The 16,819-nt window shown below is 45.4% G+C and overlaps 2 protein-coding genes across 5 annotated transcripts in view; both read left to right on the forward strand.

Moving 5' to 3' along the window:
- CFAP299 (cilia and flagella associated protein 299) overlaps positions 1-1,104 on the forward strand; it is a gene marked incomplete at its 5' end in the record, with an annotated part of 209,645 nt that extends 208,541 nt beyond the window's left edge. Inside the window, one exon of the mRNA XM_084519236.1 lies at positions 89-1,104. The remainder of the gene's footprint in view (positions 1-88) is intronic.
- A 2,633-nt stretch (positions 1,105-3,737) lies between these two features.
- The window catches only part of BMP3 (bone morphogenetic protein 3), a 41,478-nt gene continuing 28,396 nt past the window's right edge, over positions 3,738-16,819 (forward strand). For 2 of the 4 annotated variants that reach the window (XM_084516562.1, XM_084516563.1), the window contains exons 1-4: positions 3,738-4,033; positions 4,166-4,244; positions 12,032-12,140; positions 13,267-13,761. In XM_084516562.1, the coding sequence (XP_084372688.1) occupies positions 13,407-13,761 (355 nt within the window). In that variant the 5' untranslated portion in view covers positions 3,738-4,033; positions 4,166-4,244; positions 12,032-12,140; positions 13,267-13,406. The remainder of the gene's footprint in view (positions 4,034-4,165; positions 4,245-12,031; positions 12,141-13,266; positions 13,762-16,819) is intronic. The other 2 variants (XM_084516560.1, XM_084516561.1) reach the window with 2 other exon arrangements.

Genomic DNA, 16,819 nt, shown 5'->3' on the forward strand with positions numbered 1-16,819 from the left:
CGTTCCCATAAAACTTTCAATGTTATGAACTTCTGCCATTTCCCAAATATAATAAAATCTTTTACTGTAATGTCTTGCTTTTACACAGAGCGCTCCGTCCCGTAGCACCCGGACAGGCTGGAGGTTGGTGTGCTCGTCTCTGAACCGCAGTGGGGTTGCGGACGAAGCTCCGGGAGCATGGCGAGGCTGCTCAAGGTTTTGGGCCTCTCCTTCACCACGGGACCTCGGCCTCTGCCTCCATCGCCGGGTCAGCAGAGCCCCCTAGTGTAGACGAAGCAGATGCCAGCAGGAGAAGGTTCCCTGCCCGCGGCGGGCACGCACTGCAGCCCTACACATCAGAGGCACTGGAAATACACCAAGGGAAAAGGCTGCTGGGAGAGCAAACAGGCAAAGACAAATTGTGTCTCTTCCCAGCGCTGGTGATGGAAAGACAAAAATCCAAGACTTGGGTAACTCTGGTTTTGGGGAGGACTGTGTATGGGAGACGTACATCTTTAGAGGGAATACCATGCTCTGTTAGGGCAGACTTCTGACCTTGGTGCTTCTAGGTGTTTTCTTCATTTAACAGTACCAAACATGAAGATGTCCATCATTCCTTGCATTGCATCGGAAAACTAGGCTCTGTGGTTGCCTCAGTCTTGATTTGCAGCCCCTGTATCTTGAGGCAGCTCAAGGGAAGGGCTAGAGATTGACTTACTAAATATTTTCATAGCATTAAAGCAAAATTGCCTTGATAGCACGGCTTAGAATTTGGGATCTGTTTTTCACGAGACTAAATTAGAGAGCCTGAGTCATTCTGAAAATATTAGTTTTTGCCTTTCTTGAACACTGGAGAGGAAGAAATGCTCATTGTGAAGACTGATAGAAGGGACAATTGGTAGAAAATTATATTTTTAATTCTTCTCAACAAATGAACTGCCATTGTTTTCCTCAATCTAATCAGTTTTCAACATGATTTTTAAAAACCTCAGTTGGAAAGTGGTCCCTGGAGTTTCGAGAGCATTATCTCAGTGTCATAATAGTAGTAATATAAAAAAAGGGGGAAAGAATTAGTGAAGTAAAACATAGCAGAAGAATTTTTTTGACTTTAGAAGTTGTTTCCATGTATTAAACTTCCTTTGTTTGTATCTTATTAGTTAATATTGTTGATCCTGTTGAAGAACCAGGAGTCTAACAGAGTGCTGTGTACATCTGTAGGAAAAAGGAAGGGAATTACGACCAAATGGGCTTTATGTGTTTTCAGGCCAGTGAATACAGCAGTGGACTGTATATCCTTAAAGATGGGTAACTGGAAGGCTGTAAAGATATATGAAGCCTCATCTTTTGCGATTGGTGCTTTGGAATTTGCAATTTCTGACTGGAGTGATAAACCTCTTTTGAGACAAAAGTTAAACTGTAGTGTCTGATACAGAAGAATAACACTCATTGAGCTTACAGAATTACCAACTGCTCGGTAAACTCATTAGATTTCTTCCCAGCTATCCTTGCCTGTGAGCTAACCTCCTGGTGTCCTGTCTCTTCTGACGTTCAAAACACAGGACCCCAGAGCATTATCACAAATGAAAGCTCGTGAATTACGTGTCATAGTCCTTTGCCAGTCCGAAGGACTGAACCTAGCCTCTGCTGTAAGTGAAAATGTGTCCCCAAACACTTCTGTAGTCTGGCTTGTGTTTTTAAAGAAAAGGTTCATTTCCTTAGACAAACAGAATAGTGCCTAAAACCAGCTAAGTGCAGTTTCCCTAAAATGACAGTGGTGGTTTTCCCAGCATCTTGTCGCTGTTCAACTTTGGGTAGACACATTGCAAAGTGGACATGCCAAACACATGGTAATCAAGAGGAAAGCTTTCCAAGGACTGATAACCACATGAAAGCTCCCTGAATATGCTCCTATGCTCTGTGACTCTTCAGCAGAAACAAATACAAACTGTCCAGCCTGAAATTATTGCCTGCTATAAATGCAAGGGGACTGGAAATTTCTGTATTTTGTTCTGAAAAGAAACCCTGTATCATTGCTGATCATGACATTTACTGCAGGGACAGAGTGGGCATGCTGCCATAAGATAACTGATTTTAGGCATTGATGAGAAAGTGCATCCTTGCAAAGGACCCGCTGAACTCAGGGCTTTATACCAATGTGTGTTTTTTTTCAAGCATGTTTAAACTGCATAAATGAGTTAATGGACAACAGATACTATTAGCCTGTATATGTTTTGGATTCTTTTATATTGCTTTATCCCCCCTGCCAAAATTGTAGCCCTGTTCTTTTTATGCAGAGCATGGATCTTTGGTCTTCTTTGCAGGTTCGTAACGTTTTTGTTGTTGTTATTCTGGATATTAAAGTGAAGCTGAAAAATAGAGATTGGTGATGAACAGCTCCATCCTGAGCTACAGACAGAATCGCAGGAAGGGCTATTATTTAGTATTAAATACTGTGCTTTGAAATGTCATTTTAAACCAAGATCTGAAGTTTGTTGCCCTTAAACTATAACAACAGGATGGTTTGACATAGTTGGAAATGTCTTGTATTACATTAAATGAAAGTCTGTTGAGTTTGGTGTGGAGAGGCCTCAGCAGCTCTTCATTCTCAGACCAAAAGTGGTTTCATGGAAGGCCAACTGTATGAGGAACCCAAGCAATGCAGGTAGTTAAGCCCCACACTTAAATTTTATGGCTATTTAATAAGGTATCTGAAAATGCAGCGGCACTGCCTGAACTCTGAAATTCGTGATTCCAGCTGCAGTCTTGCCAATCCAGTTGTCTCTTCACAGCTGAAAGAAGGAAACAGATGATGCCAGTACCACCTCAGTAGCTGACCCCTATCTCACGTAAAGAACAACAAGACCTCCAAGGAGCATACAACTTGTTTGTTAGCTGTTCTCCTTTTGGCCATCAGTGAAAGAAGTTGTAGGGGAAAATCCTCCATTAACTCCAACTCCCCACGTACAGAAAAGAAATCAGATTAAAAATGAATAAAACCTTTGGGCAATTCTCTGCGAGGCAGGCAGGGACAAGCAGTGCAGGCCAAGCCACTGTTCCCACTGCAAAGAAAACAAAAACACAGGTGCTGAATGTACTGAAGCCATGCAGATTAGCCCTGTGTGCAGTACATGCTCTTTACAAGAAGAAAAAACATCATTCTTGTTATTTGGCTATTGTTCGCTTGAGGCATGTTTTATTTCAGCTCGACTCCAAGCAGAGTTATTATAGATCCCACAGCAGAAGTTCTCTGTGATGAGAGAAACATGTGATCTCCGGGCCCTAGAGAAGAAATTATGCTGGGAAGGCACCTCCAACGGGAAGGCTGATGCTGGCCACCTGAGCAAACACCCAGCCTAGAGAGCATAAAACAGCAAGCAAAATGGATATATGTAATGGCTGTACACAGGAGTGCTTTGGTTAAAGTTTCTCCCAATGACGCTGCCTAGAGAAAGATGATTTCTTTGGTACGCATCTCTAAGACCAAGAGCTAGGAGGTGTAATGGGAGAGAGCACCACGTTGTTCCCCAGTTAAAGAAAGGAGAGACAGTTTGTCATTTTGCAGTTGGTGTAGTGCAGTTCCAAACACAGCTTGCTGATGTGCTGTTTAGTGTTCTCCTGTGCTGGTTACAAACTTTATGGCATTGCACGTGGAAACGGGTATATAGGGGATGCAGGGGAATGATTTGGCTTGGGATCAGTGAGTCCATCAGAGCTGACAGCAGTGGAGTCTGCTGACTGGGTCATGGACCAAATCCAGTGAAAAGAGACAAGGCTGCTGCAGAGTGATGGCTTTTGGGGCACAGAGAGAGCACCTTAGTCAGACCTTCTGGGTCTAGTAAGAGTGGGGCTGGCTTAGGGGGGTTGGACACATGCTGCTGGGAGCAAAGCTGGTGTCACTGACCCACGGACGTGGTGGCAGGAGCCCACCTGAGAAAGGCAAACAGATGGTGTAGAGGGCTGGTGTGAGCAAGCTGAGGTGAAGCTGCAGGGGCTATTCACCCGATGACACTGAGGAGAAGTGGATGTAGGAGCCACAGCAGTGGAAACTGCTTTTGTAAGTAAATTCTGGGAAGCCTGAAAGCCAGGCAACTAATAAACGCAAATGTGGGATTGGCCTTCACATGCTGAACAGATTTTGCTAATATCACTTTGTTATGCAAATATGTAATTATTTCATTTCCCCCAGAAAGAGTATTTGTGGTTTCCTCTTCCCCGGGACTTCCGAATGCTTGTGTGGAGGGAACAAATAACTGTGAAGTTACCAGGTATGTGCATTACATGGCAAGCTCTGAAAAGGTGGGAACCTGGACGTTTTTGGTGGAGGTTTTAAACAGCACTTTTGAAAGGGGCTGCTGGGGGATGGTGAGGTTGGCTCTGACAGTGGCACAAAAGTTGCTCATCATTTAAATAAAGTTAATTAAGATTGAGGCCTACGAGGTGCCTGGGGCTAAGGAATAAATAGGCTAGGTTGCTTACAAGTTCAGCTACTGTACAGTAATGTGTATGAAGTGCACACCAGAGTCTCCATGGTGGATCAGATTGGAGCTGCGGTAGCAAAGAGCTGCCAAGGCCCAGCAGGGAAGGAGCAGGATCTGCACACTGGAACAGAGCTGTAGCTCGGAAGGCTGATTGACACATGTAGATAACCTGCTGTAGATAACCTGCTGTAGTCCTCAGCAATGCAGGAGAGAGCAAATGAGAAGCATGCACTGACCCTCCCTTTCTGTAGTACCATAGGTAGAACAAGCACACGTGGGTGATCAGCTTGGAAAGTCCAGTCCTGCCCAACTGAAAGGCAAGTAACTTCTGTAATTACTAAAGGGAAGAAAAAGGAAGTCAGGCTGTCTTATGCATAGCCAGCATTTCACATAGTTTCAACTCGATTCTGCCTCAGATGTCTGTCTGCAAGTGCATCTGTAGACGCAAGCTTACACGCACCAGCTGGCGTTCGGTGCCTACTTCTGGAGCAGCATTATTTGATCCCTTCACGTCTTCCCAGTTTTTTCTGACTGGGGAGCAGGGTAAGAAAAAAAAATAGTACTAGATTACCTGTAGCTATCCAAATGGCTATCTCAGCTCCACAGATGGAAGTCTAGAGTGACCATGCTGGATAGGATGGAGTCACTTCATAATCACACCAGTGTGTGTGCAGAATTTGTCCCATGTGGTGATGGTTATTCTTTTTGTCTGCCTGCATGTTCTGTAGCTTTTCATGCCCCTACAGCTGTTTTTTGTAGAGACCTGCCCTCCAGACTGACTAAGACCTGATCTGTACATTTGTACCAGAATGATTTGTGTTCTGTGCAGAAAGGCAGATGAGTTTATTTGGATATTCCAGAAGAAGTGATTTAGGAAGTTGGACAGTGTTTTGAGATTTGGAGCCTGTCAGTATATCATACTGAAATGTTTGCCTTGTTTTTATAAACACAGGAAAGGCAGGTAAGCTTTTATTCCACTCTGTTGCTTTGATGATTATGCCATTGAGCTGCTACGTTTGGCAAACCAAGACAGAAAAAAAGGGGGAGGGAGAAAAATAAGAAATTAACACCACATTTAGTCATCTCCATTAAAAATGCAAAATACGTAGTGTTTCTGCACCAAGTTCAGACTCATTCTGCACAAATCATTTTTACTGCTGTTGCATCAATGTCAAGGCCCAAAGCATTCTTTAACCCTTCTTAGCCTTCTGAATGAGCCTCTATGGATGAGCCTCTATCAGTAGAAAATGTGAAGAGCCGATCAGTGTGCCTGTTAGCCGAGTGGACCCAGATTGACAGACAAGTTAAGGTGCTCCATTACTCTGAGTTTCTTCTCTTCAGGCATAACTGGGATCAGTTCTGCAGGCAGCTGAAAAGCTGAGAGCAGAGTGGAGGTGTTAAACTGAAGAACTTATTGACAGTTGTTGCCCTTCCTAGGTCAAAGGCTTACTTGATGAAAATCATTGCAGCTTAAATCAGTGAAGGAATAGCGGTTGAGTCTCGGAGGGAAAAAAAAAAACACACATGCACAAAACTGCCAGTCTTTCAAGCATGGCTACTAAAATACAGTGAATTTTGGCTATATATTGTGGAAATGAGTGAATCACTGTAGTTTGTGTCCACTGAGGATCTGGCCCAGAGAAAAGGCCTCAGGATTTGCTTGTGTATTGACACAAAGCAAACAACAGCTTTTGGCTCATATGCGTTGCCAAGAGATGTGTCAGAGAAGCACAGGATCGAGCCCTAAGGTGGACTTCTGCAGTACTCCACCTATTACTGACCTCCAGGTAGAGTATGTCCAATTAACACTGACCCTTGAGCCCAGTTGTTCAAATGTTTTTATCACCCATCCAGGTGGTAACACACTAACTTGAATACAGTACTGTTGTGAGACAGTGGCAGAATCCTGGCTGAAGTCAGCTAAATGTTTTCCACTGGTGCCCCTTATCCAGTCAATTTATCACAAAAAGCAATCAGGTGGGTCAGGCATGACTGACCCTTGGCAAATCCAATGCTGACCGTTCCCAGACATGTTTTTCTCCCTCGTGTGCCCAGAAACATGTCCCAAGAGGACGTGTTCCATGTTTCCCCAGACACTGAAGTGAGACTGTCAGTTCAGTCAACAAAAAAGTACCTGTTGGTGCACCTCCTCTTGACAATGGAGTTCTGACAGGTGTACTGGAGGAGACTTCTGTCTCCCACACCCCGACAGTCCCCTGTCTTTCCTATACAAGAGCACAGTTCAGCTGTTAGAGAGCTTCTTTATGCTGATAGGCAACAGTGCTTAGCTTCTAGTACTTGGGGATCGGTTGCTTAGAGGTCATCATAGGGTGAAACTGAGCCAGGACTTGCCCATTTTTCTGGGAAGAGATTCAGATCTGAACTTTTCATTTGGCCTTTTTTATAGAAAAGTTTAAAATGTCAGAGCAGCACCATGGCCTTCATATTTCTTCCTTCTTTCCAAAGCAGAGCTAGCAGAGTTTCTTTCAAGGGGCTCGCCGTTTGCTTTTTGGAAGATAGACATTTAACTTGTTCTTTTTTTAACTGCGAGCTAATCTGGAAGCAGGAGAAATTGCTGCCTTAATTAAAAATTAGTACTAATTGTGTCAGAGAATGAAATGTAGCAAAACCATATCAGTAAATGCTGACGTGTAATCATTGTGTAATTAAGTATAGTATATTGGCCCTATGAAACTTGGCCCATCAGTGCAACCAGGCTAGAGACCCATCTGCTTCACTTGGAGCAGAACTCAGGCCACAAAATATATTAAGAAAAACTGCAGAACTACATTTCCATTCTGGAAGTAGCGCCAGTGTCAAAATATCTACTGAAAACCAAACCACAGGTTCTTTCCATGGCCCTCATTGCTGTTTGTAAAATGTTATTTAAGAAACTGAGCTGAAAAGATGCCCGTGGAGAATTTCAGATGGGAGGTAGTCAGAATCCAAACTAACCAACCACAATTTATTTAAACCAAAATATTTCATTTTAAAGGAAACCATTTTCCCACTTTGCCAGATCCCTTTGCCTACCTCTCAATGTTTTAATACATCCATATCTTAGCAATAAACATTGATATAGAGAAAGAAAACAAACCATGGCTGACAGGATAGCACGGTAGCTTCTGCCAGCTCATCAAAGGCCATTAAGTGTGCAAACCAGCAGTGATGAATATTCATCAATTGATGAAAGAAGAATTTCCCCCCACAATCAGCAAATTCAGATGCTGCTTTCAGATGCAGAGACTGTTGTTTGTGTGCCAAGATCTATATTTTTCAAAAGTGCGCACTGATCTGCGGAGCGTCTTTTCCAAGTATCCACATGGCTGTCACTGAAGGGAAAAGGTACAGAATTATCCAGGGGGCTCACGATCTAGCTCAATAATATGGCTTTGAAGTTGAAAGTCACAGCAGTGAAACTCCAAGAGTATTTTCGCGTTGGCATGGACAGCAAACCAGCTGACCAAGTGTCTGCTGTTGGGTGAGCTGAAGCATCTCTTCAGGTTCCTCTCCCTCCATTGGTTAGAAGGGGACACCCAGCTAGACCAGCCACCTGCAGTTAGGTGTCAGTCTCCACCAGTATGCACCCTTCATAATAGCATATATTTGCAATGGTCCCCCATTTGAATTTCAGATGTACCTAAGTGGCTGAAAGTAGCAGGTTCACTGACTGATTTTGGCACGTCACCCCACACTTCTGCTTTCGCAGTTCAGGGGAGCTTTGAAAAACCATCTAATCCCACTCGTGTAATGCCTGGACTTACGCTGAAGGCTGGCACTTCCCGGTATCTTTGCACTGTACCGGCTGTGTGAACTAAGAGTATGCAATGCGAGCTTCTAGCCATGAATATTTTCTGTTGAGTGCTGAGTGCATGTTTAATGCATGCTTAAAAAATGCAACAAGATGGATCGGAAATCACTCTCAGTGGTTCTGAGCTGTTTAGTTTTAAATTAAACACAGCTTTTTCCTGCCAAGACTTGATTTACTTGCTAGATGAGGACCGGTAGGCCACATGCTTCCTAGCCTTTTGGGCAGACTGGTGTGGGCTGAGGGCATTGCGTAGACAGGGTCCTTTCAGTGCAGCATCACTGTGCAAGCTGACATCTGTAGCATGCTGTCCTGTAAGAAACAGTAATACTGAGACTGTTCCCAGTTCTGAGGCAATCATGCCAGCAAAGTGACCTTGACAGCTGGGATGAGCTGGTTTCTTGCTGGTCAGCCATGGCAGAAAGCTCACTGACTGGAGAGGCCACGAAGAAGAAACCATCCCAGAGAGATGGTCCTTTCAATTCAGAGTAAGCTCTGGTTTGGCATAGTACATTGCTGAAGTACTGTACAGTAAGCCTGATATTTATTATTAGTAGAATTATAGAGTAATTTTAGCATGCATGAGGCAGTATGATGGAATTACAAGCCTGGAGTCTGCTTATACTGATATTAGTGTTAAACCATCCTGCTAGGTTTCATGGGGACAGGAATACTGCTCAAGGGAGTATCTCATCCACTATGAAAACACTTCTGTGACAGGCTGCAGGTGTGTTAACCACTGCCCCCAGCACATCTGTACCTCAGGTCTGGCCTTCAGAAAACCATAGTGAAGGCAAGTTCTTCATCTGCCCCTCAGCACACCCCAAAAGCAGCATTGAGCGGCGGAGCTCAGGCAGCAGGTGGAGGATTGCCTGCAGGAAGGGCAGCTGGCAGGGCTGGGAGGAGCAGCTCCCCTGCTTGTATGGTGCCTCAGGGGACTTCCCTGCCCCCTCCCCTCCTACCAGAGCCTCAGCAAGTCAATGCTGACTCAGGGCTGTCGTGCTGTCAGTTAGGAGTGGGGCATAACCAAAAGATGCAAAGCAAGGTCAAGTATATTAGTATATCCCCACCCAAAACCATGCAGAGATCAGGAGTCATTGAGCTATCACTCATTAATGGTGAATTTGGAGAAAGATCGAGTTGGAAGTTGTGTCTCATTCTTAATGTTTGTGGTCCATTTTAACTGCTGTTGGGTCTTTTTCCGTCTCTTTCCGTTCTCTCTCAAATCTACTCAGATTTGGCATGCCTGCAGTGTCACACACACTCATTTTGCAGTACTGCTTGCACAGTCCTTTCACCTGAGCCTTTAGCCTAACTGTGCTGGGTGAGCATGGACGTTAATCATAGTATATCCTTTGCCTGTTACATCACTGTCCCAATCCACTTGTAAATTACTTCTTTCCACTTCTCCTCCCGTCCCATAAATGCTATATGAAAACACATTATTATACAGTTGTAGAAGCAGCTGGAAACTGACCATTGTCTAAATAACCCATTGAATTTGATCTGTGAGATTATTTTACCAAAGCAGAGTGCACTTCCTGGTTGGAAATAGTGCATCTGTAAGAGGAAAGGGTGTTTTCAGTGGCACGCGGTCATGTTGGCAATTAAAAAGGTTCGTTGTCAGAACCGCTGTTTTGAGGATGAACCTGTGGGTGCCTTTACCTCCATGATATTCATGATGGAAGCACTATGCCTCTCTGTCAAGGCTAGGAGCACAGCGTCACCACTGCACACACTACCAGTACAGTTACAAAGCTCGGAGGGCCTCTTCTCTCTTCAATCAGCATAACTCTACTGAAACCCATGAGGTTGAACTATAAGGTGTCTGGGACACGGTCAGAGTTTTGTTCTCTGAACAACTGGCTAGTGATTCACAATACTTGCACAGAAGGAATGGAAGAGAATTAGTAGAGAGACGCAAAGGAGTTTTATCTCAAAAGTCAGGTCTGAGAGTTTGCCAGCCATTATTTACTAATGAGGAGTAACTGCTTATATGTGCTAGGTCAGTTTGGTTTGTGCAGTCACAGTGCTCAGGCATTTAAAATCACGTGTCCAGCTTGAGCTAAGGATAACTTTTGTAACTTCAGGAGCTCAGGAACTGAATGTCCCACCACATTACAGGGACGGTCTATAAAGGGAGTGGTGTTTGAAATGAGTATGTGCATCTGCAGCATTCTCAAAAAAATGCAACAGCAGTCTAAAAAGAGGAATCAGAGAAAGTACTTAATGGCCCGAGAAGTCATTTTTTCCTTTCTGCCTCACACCAGGTGTCCTCTTTCTCTCTCTTCGCTCACTGTAATATGATTGTATAGGGCAAACTTTCTATTTTAGACACCTAGTTTAAACAACTGCAGTCAAGTGGAGGTGCAAGGCTCTGGGAGCCAGATTCTGAATTAATTTTGCATAAACAGTGCTTTTGCTAACACTTAAGCGATTTTAAATAAGGGCTCAGCAATAGGGTGCTTGAGCTTCTATGCTGAACCTCAGTTAGTTATTGTCAAATCCTCCTTTGCTTGAGTAGAGTGTGCATGAGAAGTATACTGTCTTGGAGTATTTCGTTTTGACTGAAATAATTCTTGATTTACAGTGGTCCAATCTCAACAGTCAGGCCACAGTTTGGAAGATGTGTTGGTTATGCAAAAGATCACAGTCATGCAGTCATATGGCCAGTGGTTTGGCACTGTAGGTTTAAAAGAGAGTTTAGTTATGTTTGATTTGGTTTTGTTTGTTTGTTTGTTTGTTTGTTTTTAACTCACATCTCTTGCCATCAGCAGGTATACAGAATCAAAGAATCATTTAGGTTGGAAGAGACCTCCAAAATCACCAAGTCCAACCTCTGACCTAACACTAAAAAGTCCTCCACTAAACCATATCACTAAGCTCTACATCTAAACGTCTTTTAAAGACCTCCAGGGATGGTGACCCAACCACTTCCCTGGGCAGCCCATTCCAATGCCTCACAACCCTTTCAGTAAAGAAGTTTTTCCTAATATCCAACCTAAACCTCCCCTGGTGCAACATTCCCCCTTGTCCTGTTACCAGGCACATGGGAGAATAGACCAACCCCCACTTTTAAGGTACCCCTACAGCCTCCTTTAAGGTACCTGTAACATTGCTGAAGTTACAATACCACTTCCAGCGTTTCAGTTGCCTAAGAATTCCTCCTTGAGATGCACAGTTTTGCCATGGGTATAAGCCAGAAATTGCTGTTTGCTCTGAATTTCTTAGCTGTGCTCAAATGCACAATTTTCATGTTGCAGTAATGTAAGTTTCTTATATAGAGAATGAAATGAAAAGTATAGTTAGTATTGGCATTAATACTGAAATTGTGTGTGTGTACATTTATGTACAATATTTTTAGATATGCATGGCAAATTGGATGTCTCAAACCTCTTTGAAAATAAGACACTGACTTATCTTGTATTTGAGCACTTAAATATAGATGCATACAAAAATCATTAGTCTGTTTTTAAAAGTCATTCTTTCCTTCTTACCTGCCAGCAGGCACTTGCTTCTTGTAGTTACAGACAAGCTGTTTAAAGCTGCTTAGGGATGTTTAGTATCTAGGTCCTAAATTCATTGGAATTTGAAAAGCAAACTCACTTTCCAGTACATGATGTATTTTAGTTGATACATTTACATTGTGATAATCACACACTTGACTGTCACCCACTGAAAATGTGAATGCCCCATGCTGGAAATAATGTGTGCTAAGCTCCATATAGTAAAGTGTAAGCTCATTTTTCTTATTTCCCTTCTTCAGGTTAGAAACCAAGTCATTCTCCAAAGGTAAACCCATATATTTACACACCATGAAAATGTCAAGAAGCTTCTCTTCCACCTGCTGTGCTTTCCCCCACCGGGTGGATGAGGTAAGACAATCTTTGTGTTGCAGAGCATATTTTGGAAAGGACAGTGTTACACATCTGGGGTCCTGTCTGATGCTGTGGCGCTGGCAAGGGGGTGAAAGCTTTATGTCCTTTTGGTTGTGAAAAGCAGCCCAGGCAGGAGGTATGTGAAATTCTCTCAGCTGTGCATAGAACACCTTGCTGCACCCTGCTGTGCTGGACGAGTCCTGATGTGCAGTTTCCCTGCCTGAGCCCATGCAGCCTGCAGAAGGCTTCCCATGCATGAGAGCACTCGTCTGCCTTCACCTGGGCATAGTACACGTCCCTTCCCAGCTCCAGGCTGCTGGGGACACTTTGGGCAGCCCTGTCTGGGTTTGAGGGTGACAGAGGAGGAAGCAGGATGCCAGCAAGTCTGGGTGACCTCTGGGAGAGGGGGGCTACACAATCCAGTTACAATCCTTTCCACCTGCCTGCCCCGGAGGGTGCAGAGCCCAGCCAAGCCCTGAGATATCCGAGGGGAGATGGCTGAGTACACTTTGACTCAGGATTTTTGTTTTGTTGCAATCATGTTGTTTTTCTGCCTTTGGGAGAAGCTGGGTGTAGGTGAAAAGGGAACATCCCACCAGCCTATTCCCCCGCTGCCCTCAGGGACACAGTTAGTACTAGTGATTGAATTTCCAGTCACCTCTGTCTCTGCGTGTGTGTGTGTGTGCGCGTTTTTCTTTGGGTGGTGGTTTCCCCTTTGCTTTGCCTCTCGCTTGCAGCCAGAGCCGAAGCAGAAGGCGGTGCGATTGGCTGCTGATTACACAGATCAGCCCCGAGAGCCGGGGCTCACGCTCGCACACCCTCACTCACTCACTCACTCACACACACACACACACACACACACACACACCCGCACACCACACACACCCCACAAAAACTCACCCGGGCTGCGCCCGCACCAGTCCAAGTGGGGAAGGAGCATCCGGCCGCACGGAGAGCAACACCTCCACCTCTCGCCAAAAATCAACCTGCACAGCGAGGGAAATAAACACCTTCACTGCCAGCACTGGGAAGGACGGGCAGTTTACACGGCAGCGCTTTCCTCCACCCCACTTATTTTTCTTTTTCTTTTTCTTTTTTTTTTCTTTTTCTTTTTACCAACAAGAGGAAACCCCGTCTCCGGTTTTGAGCACAGCCCCGCTTCTCCTCCCGCTGTCGGGGGCTGCATCTGTCCGAAGCCAACTTCAGCGGGGGTGCCGGTGCCGTGTCGCCCGGTGCCGGCCAGAAGGGCGACTCGGCAGCGGGATGGCAGCATCGGCCCGCTGGGTGCTGTGCCTGTGCCTGTGCCTGGGCTGGGGCTGCCTGTGCCTGGCGCTGGGGGACGTGCCCAAGGCTCGCCGGCTTGGGCTGCGGCGACGAGCTGCCCTGGCAGGAGCTCAGGGCGGCCGAGCCAGAGCCGTGGCAGGTGACTACAGCCCGGGACAGCGGCGGGCAGAGCGGCTGCAGCCAGGGGACAAGGTGTCGGAGCACATGCTGCGGCTCTACGACCAGTACAGCGGTGGGCAGGCGGCAGCAGCGCGGCCCCAGGACCCGCCGGGGCTGCCGGCTCCGTCCCTCCGCCGGGGCAACACCGTGCGCGGCTTTCGGCCGCTGGCTGCAGGTGAGACCCCAGCGCCCCCCCAGGGGAGCCCCAGCGTGGAGGGGAGGGGGCGAGAAGAGAGATGAGGAAAGCAGCGCTGCCTGCAGCCACGCTTGTGGTTTGGGACACGGTGCTTACATTGTCCCGTGTGTTTTAATTACCGGGTTATCTGCTCAGCTCGGTACGCGGCGTCTCTGCTGGATGATATCTGAGTACCATATGAGGGAAGTGGACTAATTAATATATCCTCTCCGGAGCCTCCTTTTATCAGTATTTTGCATGCATAGCTTCTGTTGAAATCACGGGTTGATTTGCATGTGAGAGAGCAGTAGCATGTGCTGGCGGTCCTTTAGACTATCTACAGAACAGTTTGAGATGTTGCTGACAGTAGCGGCAGTTTGGGGCAATAGGGAATGAGTTGAGCTCAAGGATAGTCTGTGCGTGGCAAGTGCTGTACTTCAGCATCTTTGGCAGCGGCAGGTAGATCTCTGTCCTGATTACAGACTGCTGTGCACAGGTAGATTTCTGAAAACGTGAAGTCACTTTTCACAAAAGGATATTTCTGGTGGGGGAGACGTGTATAACATAGCAGTATTGCAGAGGAACCATGTCCTAGCAGAAAGAGAAGGCTGCACTGTCTTAGCACTGCATCTCTGGACTCCACTGCTCTGCTCCATAATGCATCTGACCTCTGTCAGGGCTCAATGGAAATGCCACAACCCTAATGCGACTCTCACTGTAACAAACTTCCCAAATCCACTGAATCCTGGAAACTTGCTGTTTGACAACTGTTGGGCCATCCAGAGCAGCCTGCTTTGACAGTCTCTTGGTTTTCATCACACCGAAGGGTTGACCCAGCAGTAAAACCGAGTTCTGTCTGGGAGTTTGTGACCTACACTGATTCCTTTGTCTCCCAGAAAACTTGCTGAGAGCTGGGTGCCAGACTTTGCTAAGGTTTATTTGGGAGTCATTACTGCTGATTCTTCAAAGGCAACAATGTCTATTACAGGATAGCTCTGCACAGAGATCAAATACCGTGAATAATTGAATGGCTTTGGCATGTTAGGATTCTGTGCTACAAACACTCTCCATCATATGTTACCGCAAGTGTTTCTGTCCGCAAGAGAGGATTTAGAGGCTAGAGACTTAAATATGTTCATTTTAGAGGATGGATAGGTGGGACTCTTGGTTTGCTGTCCCCATGGAGATCTTATGTAGAAGGTACTCTCTTGTCTTTATAAAGTAACCAGTTTTTGAAATATAAATCCAATATATGTTCCTTTGTTCTGAGTTAAGTGTTGCCCTCACTGAAAAAGAGTAAGGTATAATCCAAAACAAAAAAAGGGGGAAAGGTATAATCCAAACAGAGTGTATTTTCTCCTTTAAGCATATCTGATTAAAGATATTTATTGTTCTAAACCTAGAAGGCCTTTGGTTGAAATCCCATCTCTGTGGTCTTTCTGATTATATTTATACTCTCACTTGACGTTGGGTGGCAGCAGTCCTATAAACACACTATTCACTAATCCCTTTCCTCCTCCTCCAATACTTTCACAGTTCAAGTGCCAAAGCAATAAATTGGAAGTGGTTATAAGTTTTTTGACACTTTTATAAGTATTTATGCAAAATATTTAACCAATTGGCTTTTGTCTGTCTCTCCCCGTAGGCAGCAGCAGCTCGTTTGTATGGTTATTGATGGCATCCGAGTGCATTTCCGTAAAAAAACCTTAGATCAAATGTTCTTTGGGGTGGCATTGGGGGAACATTAAAAGACTTCTGGTTTCTGGCTTCTTCCTTGCACCCGACTGCCTGGCCAGCCCTGCGATGCAAACGGCACCTCCACAGTATTTCCTTCTGCAGACAGTTCGTTTCCAGATCTCTGCTTTGACCGCCGGGCTCCTCAGCTGCAGATTTCAGTCTCCCAGTGGCTTCCCCCGGCCATAACGTGGCTGTACCAGTTGTTAGTCAGTTCTGTTGCCCTTACTCCTTCACACATTAGACCCTCCCTGCTGCTAACCCCTTCAGGAGACAGCTTTTGATATACGATGAGCAGAACTCCCCTAAGAATCCACTGTTTTCTCCTGCATTTGCAGCAAGAGGCCGTGAAGGAAAACTTTGGTGACTTCATGTGCATTTTGAGCATATATTTGGCAATTTAACCATGTATTTTCAGGAGATAAACAACTCCTTTTCAAAAACACGCCACTCGAATAGAGCTAAGAAACCTTTCTGTCCATGTTTTTCCCCTAAAGGACTTCTGGGTCTTTGGCAGCATGAGGAAAGCCTTTCCCAGCTCCTGCAGGTAACCCACCAGGCAAATTTTGGGGACCCTAAAAGATAGCGTGGTGCGCAATGAGATGAAGAACTGGTAGGATCTGTTGAAACTCTTCCCTGTTTCTAGTCCAAGAAAAGTGGTGCTGTCTGTCAGAGCTGCAGTCTTGCAGGAGACAGGCCCAAAGAAAACCCAATATGTGGTTACTGAAAAAAAACGCCTTAACAACAGCACAATGCAAGTTTTCCTTTATGTGGCTCAGTTCTCCAAGGGGACAGGGTGAGAGCTTCTACCCTGTGTGGTCACCTCTCAAGGGTCCATCTGATGCTGCCCCGCAATCCTCCACACACCAGATTGCACAGCCAGGCTGGATAATTGGTGGTTTGTTGCTCGCTCTGTGATTTTGGGCCTTTAATTTTGATGACTGTTCACGTGCTCTTGTATTCTGGCAAATTTGGTTTTCATCTCTCCCACCAAGTTATCTCAGAACAGAATTGTCCAGTTTGAGTTGCTCAGAAAAACAACCTGTGATGGCCGTGACAAAGCTGAAAAAGCCCCAAGCCCCAAATCCATTTTCGGAGCAGTAAGGATTTACATCATCTACAGAACATGCAGTCCCATCCCAGCACCATTTTTTGTGGATTGAACTGCCCTTGTTTACCTTTACATATTCAGTCAAAGGATGCTCAGCCCATGATTTCTGGGAAGCTGTCAGGCTACAAGTGCAGTGTTGTGGGATATTTATGGGATGGTGCTAGTGGCCCTCATCTTACTTAGACCAGGCAGCATGGCAAGCTCTGCTTAAAC

This window comes from Aythya ferina, assembly GCF_964211825.1.
Source record: "Aythya ferina genome assembly, chromosome: 4".
Lineage (NCBI taxonomy): Eukaryota > Metazoa > Chordata > Aves > Anseriformes > Anatidae > Aythya > Aythya ferina.